At 43.0% G+C, this 21,603-nt stretch overlaps 1 protein-coding gene across 6 annotated transcripts in view; it reads right to left on the bottom strand.

Annotated features, from left to right (window-relative positions):
* Nucleotides 1-4,713: 4,713 nt before the first annotated feature.
* Nucleotides 4,714-21,603, bottom strand: part of PLAU (plasminogen activator, urokinase) — a 35,983-nt gene continuing 19,093 nt past the window's right edge. For 3 of the 6 annotated variants that reach the window (XM_089897716.1, XM_089897715.1, XM_089897717.1), the window contains one exon: nucleotides 10,100-21,598. In XM_089897716.1, coding sequence (XP_089753842.1) covers nucleotides 21,350-21,598 — 249 coding nt within the window. In that variant the 3' untranslated portion in view covers nucleotides 10,100-21,349. The other 3 variants (XR_016388072.1, XR_016388073.1, XM_022590925.3) reach the window with 3 other exon arrangements.

The raw sequence follows: 21,603 nt of genomic DNA, 5'->3' as shown, positions 1-21,603 counted from the left end.
TGTGGAATTTGATCCTCTCAACTTGTGATATAATAAGAGTAGTTATCCTTAGTTCCCTAAACCAGGGATTACTAATTTTTTAAACTTTTTGTGGAAGTAAAACATATATACAGAAATGTGCACACATCATAAATATACAGCTCTATAAATTTTCAAAAGGCAAACATTGCTATGTATCCAAAACCTAAATGAAGAAACAGAACATCACTAGCACCTCAGAAGCCCTCTTTTGACCCCATTGTAGCTACTAATCACTGAAAGGAAATCCCTATTCATAGATTAAAGGCATAGATTAATTTTTCCTGTTTTTGAACTTGACATAAATGGAATTATAACTATGTATTCTTTTGTGTTTGATTTCTTCCACCTAATGTTATATTTGTGATATTCACCCTTATTGTTATATGTAGTTATCTCATTGTTGGATAGTGGATTATGTGAATTCACCGTGGATTATTTATCTATTCTATTGTTGGTGGACATTTGAATTGCTCCTCATTTTTAGTTATTACAAATAGTGCCGCTGTGAATATTCTTATACGTGTCTTTTGTTGAACATATGTATTTCTAGAAATGTAATTGCTAATCATAGGGTACACATATGTTCAACTACAGCAGATATTGCCAAGCAGTTTTCCAAAGTAGTTGTACCAATTTACACTCCCATGAGCAATGAATGAGAGTTCCAGTTGCTCATATTCTCACTAACACTTAGTGTTGTCTGTCTTTTTCATTTTGGCCATTTTGGTGGGTGTGTAGGGATATCCTATCGTGCTTTTCATTTGCATTTTCCTGCTTGTTAGTGAATTGAGTACCTTTTCATATATTTATTAGACATTTGAATATTTTAGGGACTCTTTAAAGTTTTATTTCTTGGTTATTAAAGTAATACATGCTAATTGAAGAAGGTTTGGTAAATATAGAAAGGAATCATGGTAGATTTGTACTATGTCAACTTAGCTAAATGTTCGAACTATGTTTTTCAGAATTGCTTTCCTTGTCTGGTTCTGGGCTAGGGTTGCCCACAAGAACATTTGCACAATGTCTGAAGAGAAGAAGCAAAACACCCATGTTTATGCTCAGGTGTAGAATCAGGCACTGTTGTAACTCACACACATTGTCTCAGTTCTGCTGGCTCACCTTGTTGGCCCTGGGATTAGCAGTTAGGCCCACAACTCCTTTGGTTCCCACCAAATCTCATCCTTCAGGCTTTTCAACTCCTGGGCCAAATGTATGTTTAGCTCCATGACAAAGGACCCAGTAAGAGACTAACACAGCTTCCAATTCACCCTGTGGGCACCACATTTTTTTTTGCAAGTTCCAGTTTGACTTTGTTCTCCCATACTTCATGTCTAGCTACTCTTCCTGACCACCTGCCCCCCTGACTTCAGGCCCAGCACCAGAAGCATACACAACAGTCACATACAAGCTGTTTAACGAGCTCCCACAATTGCAAAATGTCAAATCTTTATAATAAACTTCTTTTTTTAATAAATTTATTTTATTTATTGATTGATTTATCTTTTTTGGCTGTGTTGGGTCTTTGTTGCCGCATGCAGGCTTTCTCTAGTTGCAGTGAGTGGGGGCTACTCTTCGTTACGGTGCATGGGCTCCTCATTGCGGTGGCTTCTCTTGTTGCGGAGCACGGGCTCTAGGCGTGCAGGCTTCAATAGATGTGGCACATGGGCTCAGTAGTTGTGGCTCACGGACTCTAGAGTGCAGGCTCAGTAGTTGTGGCGCACGGGCTTAGTTGCTCCGCGGCATGTGAGATCTTCCCAGACCAGGGCTCGAACCCATGTCCCCTGCATTGACAGATGGATTCTTAACAACTGCACCGCCAGGGAAGTCTCTGGTTTTCTTCTTAATGCCTGTATCAGTCAGTGTTTTATCAGAGAAGCAGAACTACTAGGAATGGTGCAAAAGGCCTAAAGGCCTTCCCCTCCCCACCAAACACAGCTCCCCAGATGTCAGAGATGTAGTCCTTTGATTTAAGCATTACTATCTCAAGGTGTCTTTTAAAATATAAACACTCCTGAGAGAGGTAACACCTGAAATCCTTAACTCTTCAGAATGAATGATCCCTCAGATGCAGTGATAAGTGAGTTGGTATCATAAAAGCTTTGGTTGAGAACAGGCTGGTCAGGGGGAAGCCAGGGGGATGAGAAGCCAAAGACAAACTTTGCCTCATTTGCAATTTGTCCCAGAGCCTCCTGGGCTCTGAGTTTTACAAGGACAAGATTCAACAGGGCTTTCCTGCTCAAGTCTGAAGCTTGGCATTGGCTCTGCTCCTCACTGGAGGGCGGACTCACCAGGAGGACAGATTTACTTCCCTGAGAAGAACAGAACCAGAGAGAAGCAACTGGAGATGGAGAGCATTTCAGAAACTAGTGGTGATGAGAAGAAACTGGTGACACCCTCCCTCCCAGCCAGTTCTGCCTGGCTGGTTTCTTAAAGAGGAACAAAAAGGGGATATTGTGGTAAATCTTTCTTGTTTTGTTTTATTTTTCTCTTCCAACGGCTAGAGATACTGTTGGCCTCTTTCCCCTTTTGCTCCTGTCAGCACCCTCCCAAGCAAAGGGGACAGTTACCTCACAGGTTGGCTACTGAGCTGGGACCTCCAGGCTGGCAGGGAGGCCACAGCCCAAAGCATAGGAGTGCCCAGGGGTAACATTATCCTGCCAGAGCTAAACAAGGAACCAAGTGTTTAGAATAACTTCAAGAAAGTCGTAGGCGTTTCCTCTGTCAGGGAAACAAGAAACCACAGTGAGATAGTGGATAGCTATATTCAGGTCACAGATTATCAGCTGCCACTGCTGCTTCCTGTTCAGAACTCAATGAAACTTCTTTCTAGTCACTGGAGCTTCATGGATAATGCAAGCGTGACAACATTTAGTGCTGTGCGGCTTGGGAGCACTGCCTGGGGATCTGACACAACCCAGTGATGAATTATTTTTGGTGGGGGTGAGGCTTCAGGGACCTGTTCCTGGTGGGGTAAGTGGTGGATGAGAAGCAACAGTGAGAATAACTTTTGCCAAACTCAGTTTTTTTTTTCAGGCTCTTGGACTAAGAGAGTTTTGTGCATTATCTCATTCGACTCTTAAAATTACCTGAGGCAAAAAAGTGTTGGCAAGGATGTAAAATTAGACCCCTTGTACATTGTTGGTGGGAATGCAAAATGGTGCAGCCACTATGGAAAGCAGTGTGGAGGTTCCTCAAAAATTAAAAATAGAACTGCCATATGATCTAGCAATCCCACTCCTGGGTATCTATCCAAAAGAATTGAAATCAGACTCTCAAAGAGATATTAGCACTGCCATGTTCACTGCAGCACTGTTCACAATAGTCAAGATGTGGAAACAATCTAAATGTCCATTAAAGGATGAATGGATAAAGAATATGTGGTACATATATACAATGGAATATTATTCAGCCTTAAAAAAGAAGGAAATCCTGGGTTTCCCTGGTGGTGCAGTGGCTAGGCCCGTGAGCCATGGCCGCTGAGCCTGCGTGTCTGGAGCCTGTGCTCCACAACGGGAGAGGCCACACAGTGAGAGGCCCGCGTACAGCAAAAAAAAAAAAGGGAAAAAAAAAAAAGAAGGAAATCCCAAAAACATTTGACAACATGGTGGAGCCTTGAGGACATTATACTAAGTGAAATAAGTCAGTTACAGAAGGACAAATACTCTATGATTCTACTTATATAAGGAATTTAAATAGTGAAACTCATAGAAGCAGAAAGCAGAACAGTGCTTGCCAGAGGCAGGCTGTAGGGGAAAATGAAGAGCTGCTAATCAATAGGTTTAAGGCTTCAGTAATGCAAAATGAATAAGTTCTAGATCTGCTGTATAGCATCATGACTATAATTAACAATATTATACTACACACTTAAAAATCTCTGAAGAGAGTAGATCTCATGTTAAGTGTTCTTACCACAATAAAATAAAAATAAAAATTTAATTTAAGAACTACCCTGTGAGAGGGATACTGTTATCCCCATTTTATGGATGAGACAAGGGGATCATAAATGTTAAGTAACTTGCCCAGAATCAAGACTTACTTCTCGGGGCTTCCCTGGTGGTGCAGTGGTTGAGAATCTTCCTGCTAATGCAGGGGACATGGGTTCGAGCCCTGGTCTGGGAAGATCCCACATGCCACGGAGCAACTGAACCCGTGAGCCACAACTACTGAGCCTGCGCGTCTGGAGCCTGTGCTCCGCGAAAAGAGAGGCCGCGATAGTGAGAGGCCTGCGCATCACAATGAAGAGTGGCCCACGCTTGCCACAATTAGAGAAAGCCCTCCCACAGAAATGAAGACCCAGCACAGCAAAAATTAATTAATTAATTATTTTAAAAGTCTCCATTCTTTATTAAAAAAAAAAAGTCTGACTTCTCTGCCTCTCCCTCTCTCTCTGCCTCTCCCTCTCTCTGTCTCTCTCTCTCTCACAGTACTGTATTGCACTGTCCCTTACATATACTTAATATACATATACCCATGTGGCCACCACCCAGATCAAAATCAGAGCACTTCCATTCCTTTATGCCCCTTTCCAGCAAATAACCACTCCCTCTAACTTCCAACGTAACCAATATTCTGACTTCTATCCTCATAGATTTGATTAGAACTTCAAAATCAAATTCTTGATTCCTATTCTTGAACTTCATATGAATGGAATCATACTCTTGTTTCTGGCTTCTTTTGCTCAATACAGTACGTCTAAGATTTATCCACATTGTTGTATGTATCAGGAGTTTGTTCCTTTTTATTGCTGAATAGTATATGATTTTATGAATATACCACCTAATTTATTTATCCATTCTCCTGTTGATAAATATTTAGGTTGTTTCCAGTATTAGGTCATTTTGAATAATACTATCATGAACATTTTTCTTAAGTAGGAATATATTTAACATTATTAAATGCTGCCAAATCATTTAGTTTCTCCATGTCCTTGTCAACACATGGAATTGTCAGTCTTTTCATTTTAGCCATTAGAGTGAGTGTGAGAAATACCTCTTTCTGATTTCAGAGACTGTGCAGCATCATCAAGCTCTGGATCTGAGCAACTGCTACATCCATGGGTCTCTGGCTTGGGTGGGAACAAGTGGCCTAAGTACCACTTACATGCTGGCAGCAAGAATGGAACGTGGCTCCCCAGGACAGCTGGTTTCCAGGAAGCTGCCTCCTCCATCATTTCTGAGGGGTATCCACCAACTTCAAGATTGAGTGTGCATATGTCATTTTCTAGGAAAAGCTCTCTTAGAGAAAGCTCTCCTGTGGCTTCTGGTACAAGGGCGTGCCAAGTGTGCGGCCAGTGTGGTCAGAGCCTACTGTGACGTTGGCCTGTTCTTCTTTGCTAACAACTTGGAGTGGTTCAAGCCAGAACATCAGAACGCTCTCAAGGATAGGGCCTGGCCCAGGAAGCACTGTAGCCTGAAGCATAAAAACCCTAGAACTATGTTGCAGCTTGGCCTCCTCCTGTAATGTGGACTTGCGCAAGTCATTTAGCCTTTCTGTGACTCAGTTTATTCAATTATTAAATGGGCAGCTATATAGCTGCTCTATAGCTCACACAAGGTTCTTCAGAGGCTTCTTACTCTTCCTAGGGTGTCTTTCTCCAGCCCATCTTCTCCCCACGTCCCCTGTGTCTCCACCACACTGACCAATTTAATGTTCATGAGCAGGATAGCCTCTTTCCCTCCTCTAGATTTTTTTTTTTAATTAATTAATTTATTTATTTTTGGCTGTGTTGGGTCTTCGTTTCTGTGCGAGGGCTTTCTCTAGTTGTGGCAAGCAGGGGCCACTCTTCATCGCGGTGCGCGGGCCTCTCACTACCGTGGCCTCTCCTGTTGCTGAGCACAGGCTCCAGATGCGCAGGCTCAGTTGTGGCTCACGGGCCCAGTTGCTCCGCGACATGTGGGATCTTCCCAGACCAGGGCTCGAACCTGTGTCCCCTGCATTAGCAGGCAGATTCTCAACAACTGCGCCACCAGGGAAGCCTACTCCTCTAGATTTTTATAAAAGGTGTTTTCATACAAGGTATTCTCTTCCTGTGGAATACCCTTCCTCACCTTGTCCAAATGGCAACCACCTCCTCATTCTTTAAGACTCAGCATAAGCACCATTTCCTCTGCGAAACGCTCCCTGGTCATTCTTTGACTCTCCTGGCAGATGGAGACCCCCATAACACTTAGTGTTATACATCCTCTCACATCGCACTGTTTTCTTGTGAGTCTTCTCCACTAGACCATGAGCTACTTAAGAAGAAAATCCTCTGGGGAATTCCCAGGAGGTCCAGTGGGTTGGGACTCGGCGCTCTCACTGTGGAGGGCCCAGGTTTGATCCCTGGTCAGGGAACTAAAATCCCACAAATCATGCAGTGTGGCCAAAAAAAAAAATAATAATAAGGCAAAGGATTTGAATAGACATTTCTCTAAAGGAGTCATACAAATGGTCAATAAGCACATGAAAAGATGATCAGCCTCATTAGTTATTAGGGAAGTGCAAATCAAAACTAAAAAAGTTAGGTACCACTTACTAGAATGGCTAAATTAAAAAAAATTTTTTTTTACTTTAAAAAATGAAGAAAAACTTCTAGCACTGTGTCAGGCTGATAGCGGTTGCTCAGTAAATATTTACTGGATGAATGAATAAATCTTGAATGAAAAGGAAGTATGGAAATAGTAAAAGAAAAAAAGGAAATTAACCCTTTATTATTATTATTATTATATATAAAAGAAATATATACATATTGCAAAATATTCAAGCAATAGAAATAAAGGTTTCCCTTAATCCACCCCATACTCAGGGATAGCTCTATAAGCAGTTTGCTCTGAGACCTTTTTCTATACATATACAAATTTTTTCTCAGGTTTTCTGAGCCTGTTTTTTACTTATTATATTACAAACACCTGTTAGTAATCTAAAAATTTTTTTCATTTATTTTATTTATTTATTTTTGCCTGCGTTGGGTCTTCATTGCTTCGCGTGGGCTTTCTCCAGTTGTGGCGAGCGGCGGCTACTCTTTTTGGCTGTGCGTGGGCTTGTCATTGCAGTGGCTTCTCTTGTTGCAGAGCATGGGCTCTAGGCATGCGAGCTTCAGTAGTTGTAGCACGCGGGCTCAATAGTTGTGACTCACAGGCTCTAGAACACAGGCTCCGTAGTTGTGGCACACAGGCTTAGTTGCTCCGCAGCATGTGGGATCTTCCCAGACCAGGGCTTGAACCCATGTCCCCTGCATTGGCAGGCGGATTCTTAACCACTGTGCCACCAGAGAAGTCCCTTTTAGTAATTTTTTAAAAAAATACTATTCAAACAGAAGTTGAAAGAACAAGTCTCAGACTTGGTAAATAGGTCAGGGAGAGGAACCTAAAGAGTGAGTTTTCTTTTCCGTTCACCCCTCTGAAAATCCTAAAAAGTCCCTTGTTCATCCATTCCCTTATTCATTTTAATTACAAAACTCACATCTGTGCACTGTAACAAATTCAGACAATACAGAAATGTGTAAATAAAAACATAAACGTCTTCCGTATATGTAGGTATATATGTGTGTGTACAATTTTTAAAAAGAAAAAGAAGGCTGTACTATTTGTGTTCTGTAACTTGCTTTTTTCACCTAGTAGCTCATGGACATCTTTCTACATCAGTAAATATATATCTACCCCATCCTTTTTGATGCTTGCATAGTATTCCATTAAATGATATACCATGATTTAGATGTTTTCTACCTTTGGCTAATGCAATATATCTGTTCCATAAACACTTACTGAGCACCAATAGGAAAGATTAAATAACAGTGTGGACCTTGCAATGACAGGTTTATCCCAGGATGCTGTGGGAGCCCAGAGGGGACACACAGACTGGGAGGCCTGTATTTGATAGCAGCACCTGCAGTAACAAGAGTGGAACTTGAAAGCGTGACTCGAAAAGGCCAGCTGCCCAGCACTTTTCCTCCCACACAGGTCTTGCATTTCGTTGGCTGGAACAAGGCAGGATCCAGGACCCCCAGAGAGAGCTTCTGGAACGTGAGCTGAATGGAATAAGTACCATTTGCTTTAGATGAACAGATTGGTTTTACAGAAACAGGAAATTTCTCTCATACTTTAAGTCCTAAAATAGAATAAATATGCTGGGATGCACAGGGATTTGGGGAATTTGGTTAACTTTGTGAAGTACATTTGATGCGTATTTTGAATCTGGCAATCTCAACGTGAGCTGTTACACACTCCTCAAAAAGACTCGTATTGAAAATCAAGGCATGGCCACAATCAAGGAATGTTCACACAGTAATAGAGTGGAGGGAAGAAAACACCTCTAAGCATTGCTGGTCTCAAAGGTACAGGAAATGGAACCCTTCCTGCTCTGTTAGGGAGACTGTAAATCAGGCAGCCTAGAGGACCAAGCAAGGCCTGGCGCAGCCTTCCTCCTTAGCCTCGCTTCTAGATTATTTCCCTGACACTGGCCCTCATGTTCCTCCAACTCAGCACACTGTCCACCTCAGGGCCTCCAAACAGGCCTTCCCTTTGTCTGGAAGGCCCCTTCTCTCCCAGTTATCTCCCGGACCCCCACTCTTCCTAGTCTATTCTCATTCATCCTTGAATTCTCAGCCTGATGGAGGCTGTCTCTGAACCCCCAGTATAAATTAGGTTCCTCTGTCTACATTCTCCAACAAACTTTTCTTTTCTTTCAGAGAAGTTACAATTGCAATAATATTGGTTTGTGTGATTATTTGTTTAGTGATAACGTCCTCTACTAGGAACTCTGTCTGTTTTATTCATAGCTGAATTCCTAGGGTCTCATAAATGTCTGATGCAAAATAGTACCCAATAAATATTTTTTGAATGAACGAATGCCTTTAGAGGGCGATTTCTTTCAAAATTGTAAACGTGTGACTCAATAGTCCCACGGAAAGACTCTCTCCCACAGAAATAGCATGACTGTCCAAGATACAGGTGCAAGTATGTGCTTAGATGCATTTGTATTAGCAGAGGCTTAGAAAATGCTTACATTATGGTACATCATTCAATGGAATACTATGTAACCATTCAAAGGAATGACAAATATATACATTTACTGATATGAAAAATGTCAAGGGAGAAATGAATCGGTGGAGCACAGAGGATATTTAGGGCAGTGAAATTACACTGTATGATATGAAAATGGTGGACATATGTCACTATACATTTGTCAAAACCCATAGAATGTACAACACCAAGAGTGAACCCTAATGTCAACTGTGGACTTTGGGTGATTGTGATGTGTCAGCACAGGTTCATCAATTGTAACAAATATACCGCTCTGGTGGGGGATGTTGATACTGGAGTAGGGAGTATATGGGAAATCTCTGTACCTTCCACCCAATTTTGTCGTAAATTTAAAACTTTTCTTTAAAAAAGTCTATTTTTGAAAACGTGCTTGAGCCATATATGGGGGATTTCTACTTTTTTATTTACACATTCATGTTTTCTAAATTTGTTAGAGGGCACATCTATTAATTACTTTTGTAATTAAGAAATACTAAAGATCAAAAGAGAAAGGAAGATAAAAACCTTCCACAAGGTAGGCATAGAGGGAACTTACCTCAACATAATAAAGGCCATATATGACAAACCCACAGCCAACATCGTTCTCAGTGGTGAAAAACTGAAAGCATTTCCACTAAGATCAGGAAGAAGACAAGGTTGCCCACTATTACCACTATTTTTCAACACAGTTTTGGAAGTTTTAGCCACAGCAATCAGAGAAGAAAAAAAAATAAAAGGAATCCAAATCAGAAAAGATGAAGTAAAACTGTCACTGTTTGCAGATGACATGATACTATACATAGAGAATCCTAAAGATGGTACCAGAAAACTACTTGAGCTAATCAATGAATTTGGTAAAGTAGCAGGATACAAAATTAATGCACAGGGACTTCCCTGGTGGCGCAGTGGTTGAGAATCCGCCTGCCGATGCAGGGGACACAGGTTCGTGCCCCGTTCCGGGAAGATCCCACATGCCGCGGAGCGGCTGGGCCCCTGAGCCATGGCCACTGAGCCTGCGCGTCCGGAGCCTGTGCTCCGCAATGGGAGAGGCCACAACAGTGAGAGGCCTGCGTACTGCTAAAAAAAAAAAAAAAAAATTAATGCACAGAAATCTCTTGCATTCCTATACACTAACAACGAAACATCTGAAAGAGAAATTAAGGAAACAATCCCATTTACCACTGCAACTAAAAGAATAAAATACCTAGGAATAAACCTACATAAGGACACAAAATACCTGTATGCAGAAAACTATAAGACACTGAGGAAAGAAAATAAAGATGATACAAACAGATGGAGAGATATACCATGTTCTTGGATTGGAAGAATCAACACTGTGAAAATGACTATACTACCCAAAGCAATCTACAGATTCAATGCAATCCCTATCAAATTACCAATGGCATTTTTCACAGAACTAAAACAAAAAATTTCACAATTTGTATGGAAATACAGAAGACCCCGAATAGCCAAAGCAATCCTGAGAAAGAAAGACAGAGCTGGAGGAATCAGGCTACATGACTTCAGACTATACTATAAAGATACAGTAATCAAGACAGTATGGTACTGGCACAAAAAGAGAAATATAGATCAATGGAACAGGATACAAAGCCCAGAGGTAAACCCATACACATATGGTCAACTTATCTTTGACAAAGGAGACAAGAATATACAATGGAGAAAAGACAGCTTCTTCAATAAGTGGTGCTGGGAAAACTGGACAGCTACATGTAAAAGAATGAAATTAGAACACTTCCTAACACCATACACAAAAATAAACTCAAAATGGATTAAAGACCTAAATGTAAGGCCAGACATTATAAAACTCTTAGAGAAAAACATAGGCAGAACACTCTATGACATAAATCACAGCAAGATCCTTTTTGACCCACCTCCTAGAGAAATGGAAATAAAACCAAAAATAAACAAATGGGACCTAATGTAACTTAAAAGCTTTTGCACAGCAAAGGAAACCATAAACAAGATGAAAAGACGACCCTCAGAATGGCAGGAAATATTTGCAAACGAATCAATGGACAAAGGATTAATCTCCAAAATATACACGCAGCTCATGCAGCTCAATATCAAAAAAACAAACAACCCACTCCAAAAATGGGCAGAAGACCTAAATAGACATTTCTCCAAATAAGATATACAGATTGGCAACAAACACATGAAAGGATGCTCAACACCACTAATCATTAGAGAAATGCAACTCAAAACTACAATGAGGTATCACCTCACAATGGCCATCATCAAAAAATCTAGAAACAATAAATTCTGGAGAGGGTGTGGAGAAATGGGAACCCTCTTGCACTGTTGGTGGGAATGTAAATCGATACAGCCACTATGGAGAACAGTATGGAGGTTCCTCAAAAAACTAAAAATAGAACTACCATATGACCCAGCAATCCCGCTACTGGGCATATACCCTGAGAAAACCATAATTCAAAAAGAGTCATGGGGCTTCCCTGGTGGCACAGTGGTTGAGTCCACCTGCCGATGCAGGGGACACGGGTTTGTGCCCCGGTCCGGGAAGATCCCACATGCCGCGGAGCAGCTGGGCCTGTGAGCCATGGCCGCTGAGTCTGCGCGTCCGGAGCCTGTGCTCCGCAACGGGAGAGGCCACAACAGTGAGAGGCCCGCATACCACAAAGAAAAAAGAAAAAAAAAAAGGAGTCATGTACCACAATGTCCATTGCAGCTCTATTTACAAGAGCCAGGACATGGAAGTAACCTAAGTGTCCATCGACAGATGAATGGATAAAGAAGATGTGGCACATATATACAATGGAATATTACTCAGCCATAAAAAGAAACGAAATTGAGTTATTTGTAGCAAGGTGGATGGACCTAGAGACTGTCAAACAGAGTGAAGTAAGTCAGAAAGAGAAAAACAAATACCGTATGCTAACACATGATATGGAATCATAAAAAAAAAAAAAAGAAAGGTTCTGAATAATGTAGGGGCAGGACAGGAATAAAGACGCAGACATAGAAAATGGACTTGAGGGCATGGGGAGGGGGAAGGGTAAGCTGGGACGAAGTAAGAGAGTGGCATGGATATATATATATATATATATATATATATATATATATATATACACTACCAAATGTAAAATAGATAGCTAGTGGGAAGCAGCCACATAGCACAAGGAGATCAGCTCTGTGCTTTGTGTCCACCTGGAGGGGTGGGATAGGGAGGGTGGGAGGAAGACGCAAGAGGGAGGAGATATGGGGATGTATGTATATGTATAGCTGATTAACTTTGTTATACAGCAGAAACTAACACACCATTGCAAAGCAATTATATTCCAATAAAGATGTTAAAAAAAAAGAGAGAGAGAGAAAGGAGGAATAAACACTATCAGTCTGTACATACAGTCCACACTCTGCATCCCACACACTCCCAGTAACAGGCAGAATGTGAACATGCTCATAGCTCTCTGACCACCAATAAGAGTATCAGTGCTTCTCCCTGAACACCCACAGGACCACGCATTTTCACCGATGACCTTGCAGAGGGAGAGGAAGGCTGCTCATCTGCAGGAGATTTGCTCAAACCTGGTCCTGGGAGAAATGGAGCCTGGGACCCAGTGGGGGTTGGAATCTGTGCAAGACATCCAGGGAAGTTTCTGTGCCTGGCACCCTGTTCTTTCAGGCAGACCCAGATGAGGTATTTTTCTCATAATTATAACATTTACACATTTTTATTTTAAAATATTCAGACAATACAAAAAACTATAAAGAAAAGAATCAATAACCTATAGCATCCACATCCTAGTTATAATATGACCTAGAGTTAATAACATATTGGTGTAAATTCTCCCGAACTTTAAAATTCACACCTTTATAAACACATATATATGCACATATATATGTGCATATAAACACATATGTATGCATACATCTTAGATATAATATATACCTGATTGATATATTTACTTATTTCCATTTCATTTTAAATGCCTTTGGACTGGAGCTTTTACCTTTAAAAAATTTTTATTTTGAAATAATTTTAGATTTACAGAAAATTTGCAGAGAGTGTTCCTGTCTGAACTTCACTCACCTTGCCCTAATATTAACACCTTACGTACACCTAAGAATGATCCACTTGTCAAAACTAAGAAATTAACATTAGTACTGTACTATAAACGTAAATTCAGACATTGTTCAGATTTTTGTGTACTTATGTCCTTTTTCTGGTCCAGGTTACCACATTGCATTGGGACAAATAAGTTTTTACATATTTCACCTGCTTCTTAAATTGCTCCCTTTCTTTCCCCATATGTAGCACTAACCTGGGGTCAGAGTGCCTTCCTTCATTTTTCTATCACCTTGCTTTCAGGCCAATCATTTGCTTTCCTTATGTGCTTCTCCAAAGACTGCCTTTAAGGACCCCATAGATATGAGGTCTCCATGAAGATTCCTTTAGTCAAACAAATCCTGCTCACTGCCCCCTCTCTGCATAGACTGATTCCAGGAGCCAGAGGTTTGCCCATCAGGAGACATCTCACCCAGGACAGGACTGGATCCACTGTGTTCTGGCTTCCCTCAGCGTGCATCTTCCCTATACTTTCCACTGTAATTTCACTCCATGACTTCCCTGGGCATGTCACCTGGGGGTCTAACACTTTACCTGCTTTCTCATTCATACAATCCCTGCGTCACCTTAAAATGCCTCCAAGATGCCTGAAGCATTTTGTGATGATCTTCGTGGTCCTTCCTTTGAAATGTCTATCCAAACTTTATATAGCCACCAACTCTTCAAATCATTAGGGGAAGTTCCAGATGCCCTTATTTTTTATTTTTATTTTTTGCGGTACGTGGGCCTCTCACTGTTGTGGCCTCTCCCGTTGCGGAGCACAGGCTCTGGACGCGCAGGCTCAGCGGCCATGGCTTACAGGCCCAGCCGCTCCACGGCATGTGGGATCTTCCCGGACCGGGGCACGAACCCGTGTCCCCTGCATCGGCAGGCGGACTCTCGACCACTGCACCACCAGGGAAGCCCAAGATGCCCTTATTTTTGACCATCTGTATGAAAAAAAAATTTTTTAATAAATTTTTTTTTTTTTTTTTTTTGGCTGCGTTGGGTCTTCGTTGCTGTGCATGGGCTTTCTCTAGTTGTAGTGAGCGGGGACTACTCTTCGCTGTGGTGCGCGGACTTCTCATTGCAGTGGCTTCTCTTGTTGTGGAGCACCAGCTCTAGGCATGCAGGTTTCAGTAGTTGTGGCATGCAGACTCAGTAGTTGTGGTGCACAGGCTTAGTTGCTCCTCAGCATGTGGGATCTTCCCAGGCCAGTGATCGAACCTGTGTCCCCTGCATTGGCAGGCGGATTCTTAACCAGTGCCCCACCAGGGAAATGCCTGTATGAAGATTTTTGACAGCAATTTATTTTATGTCTCTGGCACAGAGAGTTGGACAAATCTCTTCAGTTGATGGTACATCATTTCGTCATTAGTAGATAGGTGCCCTCTTTTATTTTTTTCCCATTCATTCCCCTAACCGTTTATTTTTCTCCCCACCCTATAAAGGGCACTCACTATAATATGTGTAATGTATGTCCACAGGTATATTGGTATTCCTAAAAGATACATAGTGCTCTTTTATGGATAGATGTGACTTCAGTCTACGTAAATGTTATTGTACCATAGATCTTATTGTATTTCTTCTTTACATGACACATGTTTTTAAGATTGATGTGTGGCTTTAAGTACCTCTGGTTCATTGTGTCTGGTGGCTACACAGTACTTCCAAGCATGCATCCACACATTTCACTGCTCCATTTCTCCAGGGATGACACCCAGGTTTGCCTCCACACACAATCTGCTGACAAATATACTTGTTTATGTTCCATTATAGGCCTGTTTGAGAGTTTTGGGCGAGCAATATACCCAAGAGTGGGATCATTGGCTCTTTGGGTATAACATATTTAAATTCATGAAATAGAGTCAGATGGCTTCTAGAATAGTTCTACAAGTTTATACTCCCACCAGCAATGGTTCCGTTTTCCCCACATCCTTGCCAACACTTGGTAAGTGATATATGACTTGTCTAACTTTTGCCAATCTAATGATGCAAAGTGATATCATGTTTTAATTTGCATCACTCAGAATGCTTCTAAGGTTAAGCATATCTTTACAAACTTGCCAGCTCTTCTGATTTCCCTTCTATGATTTCCTAATTTATCCATTGCTCACTTTTCCATTGGATTTCTGGTCTTTTTTCTTGTTGATCTTTGGGAGTTTCCTGTACATTGCAGGTAGTAATCCTGAGTCTGAGCAAATCTGATTCCTAGATACAGACTGCTCCAGAAATAGGTTTTTTCAATTACTATAAATATGGTTTTCCTCTTTACTATCCATTGATAAAGCCAACCACCGTTTTGTGGTTGAGCCACCATCTCTGTTCTGTGAAATCCGCAACTGTGACAAGGCCCTGTACCATCAAGCAGCCCGGGCTGACCCGGGCCTATGAGTAGAGGAACGGCATGATTTCAGAAACCCTGGGTAATATACAAAGCAAGAGAAACAGGCAGAACTGGGAGAGGCTGCTACCACTAGTGACTTAAGACCCAAAGTTCACACATAAGTGTTCTTAGTCCATATGAAACTCAGCTGCTTTTCCTACAGTTTAAAGTTTCCATCTGCAATGTTGAATGAGAAACAGAGTGAAGCGGGAAAGCAAGCTGTTGGGGTATAAACTGCTTTACTCATGATGATGACAACCTCTGTCTGTTTGAAGTGAGCCTTTGCCAGACCTAAAAGGCTCTATTTTCTCAATAACCTGATACCAGCTTCTGTCACTAGCCACGGCAGCTGCACTAAGCTGTGAGCTCCCGTGTGTTATTTTTATCCCCAATACTCACTGGGACCCACTTGGTCACCATTATGTTCAAAGAAGGGTTTGGGGGCCTGAACGCTACCATCTACCTCACAGGGATAAATGTCACATGCACAAGAAGAAGGATTTTCATTAACTGGCTGGGTAAGGCTCCCACTTGTCCTCAGAACAAGGTCTCTTAGTAAAAGCTGGGTCACAGAACTCAGTTGTGGCCAGGAGGCCTCAGCAAGTCTTCCTGGTCTCTCTCTCTGAATCGGAGGGGTCATGACCAGCTGTATGGAGGAGGATGGTTGCCCTTCTCAGAGAGGCCAGGCCCTTTGGTGGTCACTATATTGAGAAATGAGTCAGAAGAGAAGAAATTGAGTCATGAATCCCCACCCAGCAATAGAATATTTCTCTTCCTGGGTGCAGCCATCTTGCCTTCGGATCTGGACTGGCCTCCCATCCTCAGCACCACTATCAGAAGTTTGTTAAACCGGAGCATGGCATAAACAGCCTTGAGGTCGTCAGATCTTATCTTCTTTGAGTCCCTTCTGATACCAAGGCCCTCACACTGCCCATTAGGCAATTCCACCCAGCTTCCCAGCCAGAGTTCTGAGCGCCACCTGATCCTTGGTCGCCTTTCACCCCTAACCCAGCAGAGGCCGCTAGAGTGATGCAGATGAAGCCAGAGTTGGCCAGAGCAGTGAAAGGAGGTCCCAGAGGCTGGCAGAATACCCTGTCCTCTACAAGCTCTGAGTCCAACCACCCAGCTGGGACAAGCACTCTGAGCCTCCTGCTTGGAGTTCCCTTTATCCTTCTCAGATGTGAAGATAGGGCCAGACTATTTCCATTTTATTATTTTTTAAAATATGTTTACTACCATATTTTTTGGCTCCTGATGTTTTTTAATTGCCAAAAAATAGTTACTAAATTGTGGTCTATTTCAAATATTTATACTTAGTAAATTAAAGCTTGTGACCCCCCCCATACACACATACATACACACATGTAATGCAGCATAATGGTGCAATTCACAAGCCATATGAAAATAATAATAGTTTACAGCACACTACAGCTGGTGATCTGGTAATGGGACAAGTTTGGGATGCATGTTTTCTGCTAATCCCAGTGAGTGAGGCTGAGTGTAGCTCTTTGATGGATATAAAACCCTACACATTTAAGGTCTGTATTTGAGGCCCTTCATAAACGTGAGGCCCTAGCTAAATGGCCACTGGTCCACTGTCCCCTCTCCACCCTCACTATCCATGGACCAGGCTACAGTGAAATATGACACTAAGTGCAGAGTGGATAAGAGGAAGGTGGAGAAGGTTCAAGAGTTACTGGCCCCCCTCTTCCAGCTCCCAACCTGTCACCCTCAGTGGAGAAATGCTCTCCGCTGGCCGGAGAAACATAGCTGGATGGCGAGGGGAAAGCTTCTCTGTACCTGGCTGTTCTCTGTACAAGCCTCCATTCCAAAGTCTCCACTCTGGTTCATTATTCCCTCCCCTTAGGCCCCAGACCCTTTTCCTGTGTTTGTGTTGTTTTTGTCAAAGCAGGAAGTCTTCCTGGAAATATTCCAGAAATCCAGCATCCTCCTCCTCACCCAGGGGACACTGGCCTCATGTGCTCCCCACAACCACACCTCAACTCTGGGCTAGAACAATGATGCCAGAACAACAAGAAGCCATCTTCCCAGGGACCCAGCATCTTGCCCTCAGGGTGAACATCAGCACTGGGCCTGCCTCTCTCCCTCAGCAACACTCAGAGCAACTCCTTACAGTAGAAAACAATAATCAGGGAGGGAAAAGTGTGAAGTTTTTTAAAGCAATTTGAAAAATGTGGAAGAGTGCTAGGAGGAAAACACTAGCCCATGTTTCCACAGTGCTGCTCTTCCTCACGCCCCTTTTTTCCACCCAGGACCTGAAGGCTGAGCACCATGACTACCCAACCAGATCTGCTGTGTCTGGTGGGTGCTCAGTCTTTCAACCTCCACCTCCTTGTTCAGCTATCAGAATCCACATCTCATCTAGTTGTCACCAGAGATGATGAGGCTAATGTGAGTGCCTGGCGAGGCCACAGTGTGTTCCCTCCCGTGGGAAAGTTGTTTTGCAGACCAGTAGCTCAGGTGTCAAGAGTCTGGGGATGCTATTCCTACTGGATGCTCCTGGAAAAGGGGGGTTCTGTGGCCAAAATATATTTGGTGGGGCTTCATACACAGGTTCACAATCCTTTATCCACAATGTTGAAGTCCAAAAAGTCCTGAAAACCAAAAGTTTTTTCATAACTCAGGGACAGAACCTGACCTAAATCGATCTGTAAGTTTTCAGATTCTTTATTTAACTTACTTAGTGTGACTATCCAGAAGTTTTTCTGCAGAAATATGTGATTACAGGGCCTGTCCCACTCTGCTGGGGATGCTATGGGATAAATAGCATATTCATCACATTACCTTATTGAAATCTGAAAAATTCTGAATTCCAAATACATCTCATCCCAAGGGTTTGGGGTAATGGATTGTGAACTGTATAAATGCCCTTATTGGACCTTTATTCTGAACATAGTATTTCAAGGGCTCTGAGAAGCCTTGTTGTAGACAAGAAACTAAGTCCACAGAGCATTCCCCAAACTTATTTGGCTACAAAAATCTTTGTTCCACTTAGTATCTACCTCCCGGAATTTCCATGTGGACACTTTGGGAAACACAGGATGTTTAGAAGAATTTAACTGTCTAAGAATGGACTCTCAGATGTAGGAAAAGGTGGATCTTCCTGAGCACTCTTAGATCCTAGGCCTTAGGGACAACTTTTCCTCACTCTCAGGGCTAAGACAGTGGGCAAGATGAAAAGCTATAATAGGGAAGACAGAGGCAAGACTTTGATGACTCATGTAGGCCTGGAACAGGGACAAGGTCTGCTGGAAAGCCCAATTAGGACAGACACATCTGTTGAGAGTCAAACTGCAGAGCCAGACAAGAACCAGGAGGGAAACAGTTAAGAGTTCAGGTAAAGATTGGAAACCGAGAGATAAGCAGGATCTAAAGCAGGGGTCCCCAACCACCTGTCCTTGGCCTGTTAGGAACCAAACCGGGCCGCACAGCAGGAGGTGAGGGGAGGGAGAACGAGCCAGCGAAGTTCATCTGCCGCTCCCCATCACTCTCCATCGCTAGCATTACCGCCTGAACCGTCGCTTGCATTACTGCCAGAACTATACCCCTACCCCTGGTCCGTGGAAAAATTTTCTTCCATGAAACAGGCCCCTGGTGCCAAAAAGGCTGGGGACCGCTGATCTAAAGCACTCAGGAGTACAAGTACCCAACATGAAACATCCTCGAAACTAAAGCAGTGTTTTGCCTCATCCTCTGAGTTTTTACATGCTTCCTATAAAGACCCACTTTATAGGAGTCTGGAGTTTACAGGTAGAAAGACAAGGGAGGGCTCTGTGTTAAATCAGTGAATAGGCAGGTAACCCACCTAATATCTTCTCTTGACCCAGGTGGAAGGGATACTTGTGAGAATAGCATATTCAGGCAATAAGGTTTGCAATATTCTTCTTGTGTCTCTGGTCTCTTGGCTGCTGCTTGTTATCATTTGTTGAAATTATGCATTGACCAAAAATGTTGGGCTCCAGTACCATGTGTCAGCAGCATCAGAGCTGGGAGTCCTGGCCTATCGGAATAGGGTTCTATTCTGATCTATTCAGAATAGGTGAGGAGGCAGTCATCTTGGCTAGTATCCCTTAACAGTCCTGGGTCTATCAGGTGGCAGGAAACTCTTCAGAGTTAGCTCTGGGTAACTCTAGGATAATTCACCATTGGTTTTCTCTAAACTCTTTTTTTGTTGTTGTTGTCTTTTAAGCAGAGGTCTTCTTAGAAGCCCAAATGATTTAAATTTATTTATTTATTTATTATTTATGGCTGTGTTGGGTCTTCGTTTCTGTGCGAGGGCCTTCACCAGTTGTGGCAAGCGGGGGCCACTCTTCATCGCGGTGCACGGGGCCTCTCACTATCGCGGCCTCTCTCGTTACGGAGCACAGGCTCCAGACTCTCACGCTCAGTAATTGTGGCTCCCAGACTCTCAGGCTCAGTAATTGTGGCTCACGGGCCCAGTTGCTCCTCAGCAAGTGGGATCTTCCCAGACCAGGGCTTGAACCCGTGTCCCCTGCATTGGCAGGCGGATTCTCAACCACTGCGCCACCAGGGAAGCCTCTCTCTGAACTCTTAAAACTGGTGCTTGGGAGCGGCAGGAGCATACTGGGAAAAGGATGTGTCCGGTCCATCCAGGACTTTGTTGCCACTGACCCCTGTCTCTTGCTGCTGTAAATACAGTATACACAAGTCCTTAAAAAAAATAGTTTTTTCTAAAACTCTCATGCTCACCCTCTGGCTACCTCCCTATGTCTGCCCCTTACAATTCATTCTCTGTCTCAGGATTTCTCAACCTTGGCACTATTGACATTTGGGACCAGATAATTCTTTGCTGTGTGTGACTGTCTTTTGTAGGATGTTAGTTACCCACTAGATGCCAGTAGCATCCCCCTAGCTGTAACAGCCAAAAATGTTTCCAGACACTGCCAGATGTCTTCTGAGGGGCAAAATCACTCCCTGTTGAGAACCACTGCTCTACCTGAATGAGGAAGTAGCACTGCAGACTGAGTGAGTGCCTCTGAGAGACCCCAGCTTTGCCCTGGGCTAGCTGTGTGTTGAGACATCTATAGTATTTCCTGTGTGACCCTGTAATGTTTCCCACTGAATTTAACCTCTCTAAGCCTCAGTTTCCTCACTCATAAAATAGAAAAAAAATAATAGTAAATATCTCAGGCTTTCTGGGAGGATTAAATGAAGAAACTTACGTAAAAAGATTATAGTGCTTGGCATAAAAGAGCATTCCAATACCTGTGGGTTATTATTAACCCCTGTCCCTAGGTGCTCCACACCTGCCTTCAAAGTGACCACTAACTTATCTTAAGCTTGTTTATAAAACACTTCGTAATCTGACCTTACCTCTTTAACTTCATTTCTCCAACACTTCCTCCAAACTCAACACTCCAGAGCTATCAAGTGCTTGCATTTCCAGGGAAGCAACCAAGATTTTTTTATGGCCCTTGCACTCTTTGTACTTGTTGTAATGTTCCATATGCCTGGTTCTCTCTTCTCCCCTGGCTAACTCCTATGTACCCTTTGAGTCTCAGCATGGACAGCACCAGGTCCAGGAAGGCTTCCTCTCCCCGAGTCTGGCCAGAGGAGCCTTCTTTGCACCTTCCCCATCATCATGCTTCTGACATTGCGTGGTCCTGGTTCTCTGTCTCAGTCACTCTCCCGACGGGGATCTCTGTGAAGCAAGGGATGCTGCATTGCTCTCTGCAGAGTCTCCAGTACCTAGTACAGTGCCTGATGTCCAACAGGATGCCATAGTGCTTGTCCAGTCAATGACTAACACTGTGAATTACTTTAGCACTAATATGGAAAAGGATTCTCTTTTTCTCTTCTTTCTTGGGTAACGATGTATTATTCTTTCTGTTTGAATAGGGAGTACTTGCAAATGGAACAAAATTTAAAAGTTATCAGGGGGCTTCCCTGGTGGCGCAGTGGTTGAGAGTCCGCCTGCCGATGCAGGGGACACGGGTTCGTGCCCCGGTCCGGGAAGATCCCACATACCGCGGAGCGGCTGGGCCCGTGAGCCATGGCCGCTGGGCCTGCGCGTCCGGAGCCTGTGCTCCGCAACAGGAGAGGCCACAACAGTGAGAGGCCTGTGTACTGCA

Source organism: Delphinapterus leucas, chromosome 16 (genome assembly GCF_059928025.1).
Source record: "Delphinapterus leucas isolate spDelLeu-1000000601 "Yukka" chromosome 16, BTC_Dleu_Yukka2, whole genome shotgun sequence".
NCBI classification, from domain to species: domain Eukaryota; kingdom Metazoa; phylum Chordata; class Mammalia; order Artiodactyla; family Monodontidae; genus Delphinapterus; species Delphinapterus leucas.
Note: the sequence above shows the minus strand (reverse complement) of the source record. Positions and strands in the feature narration are given on the sequence as shown.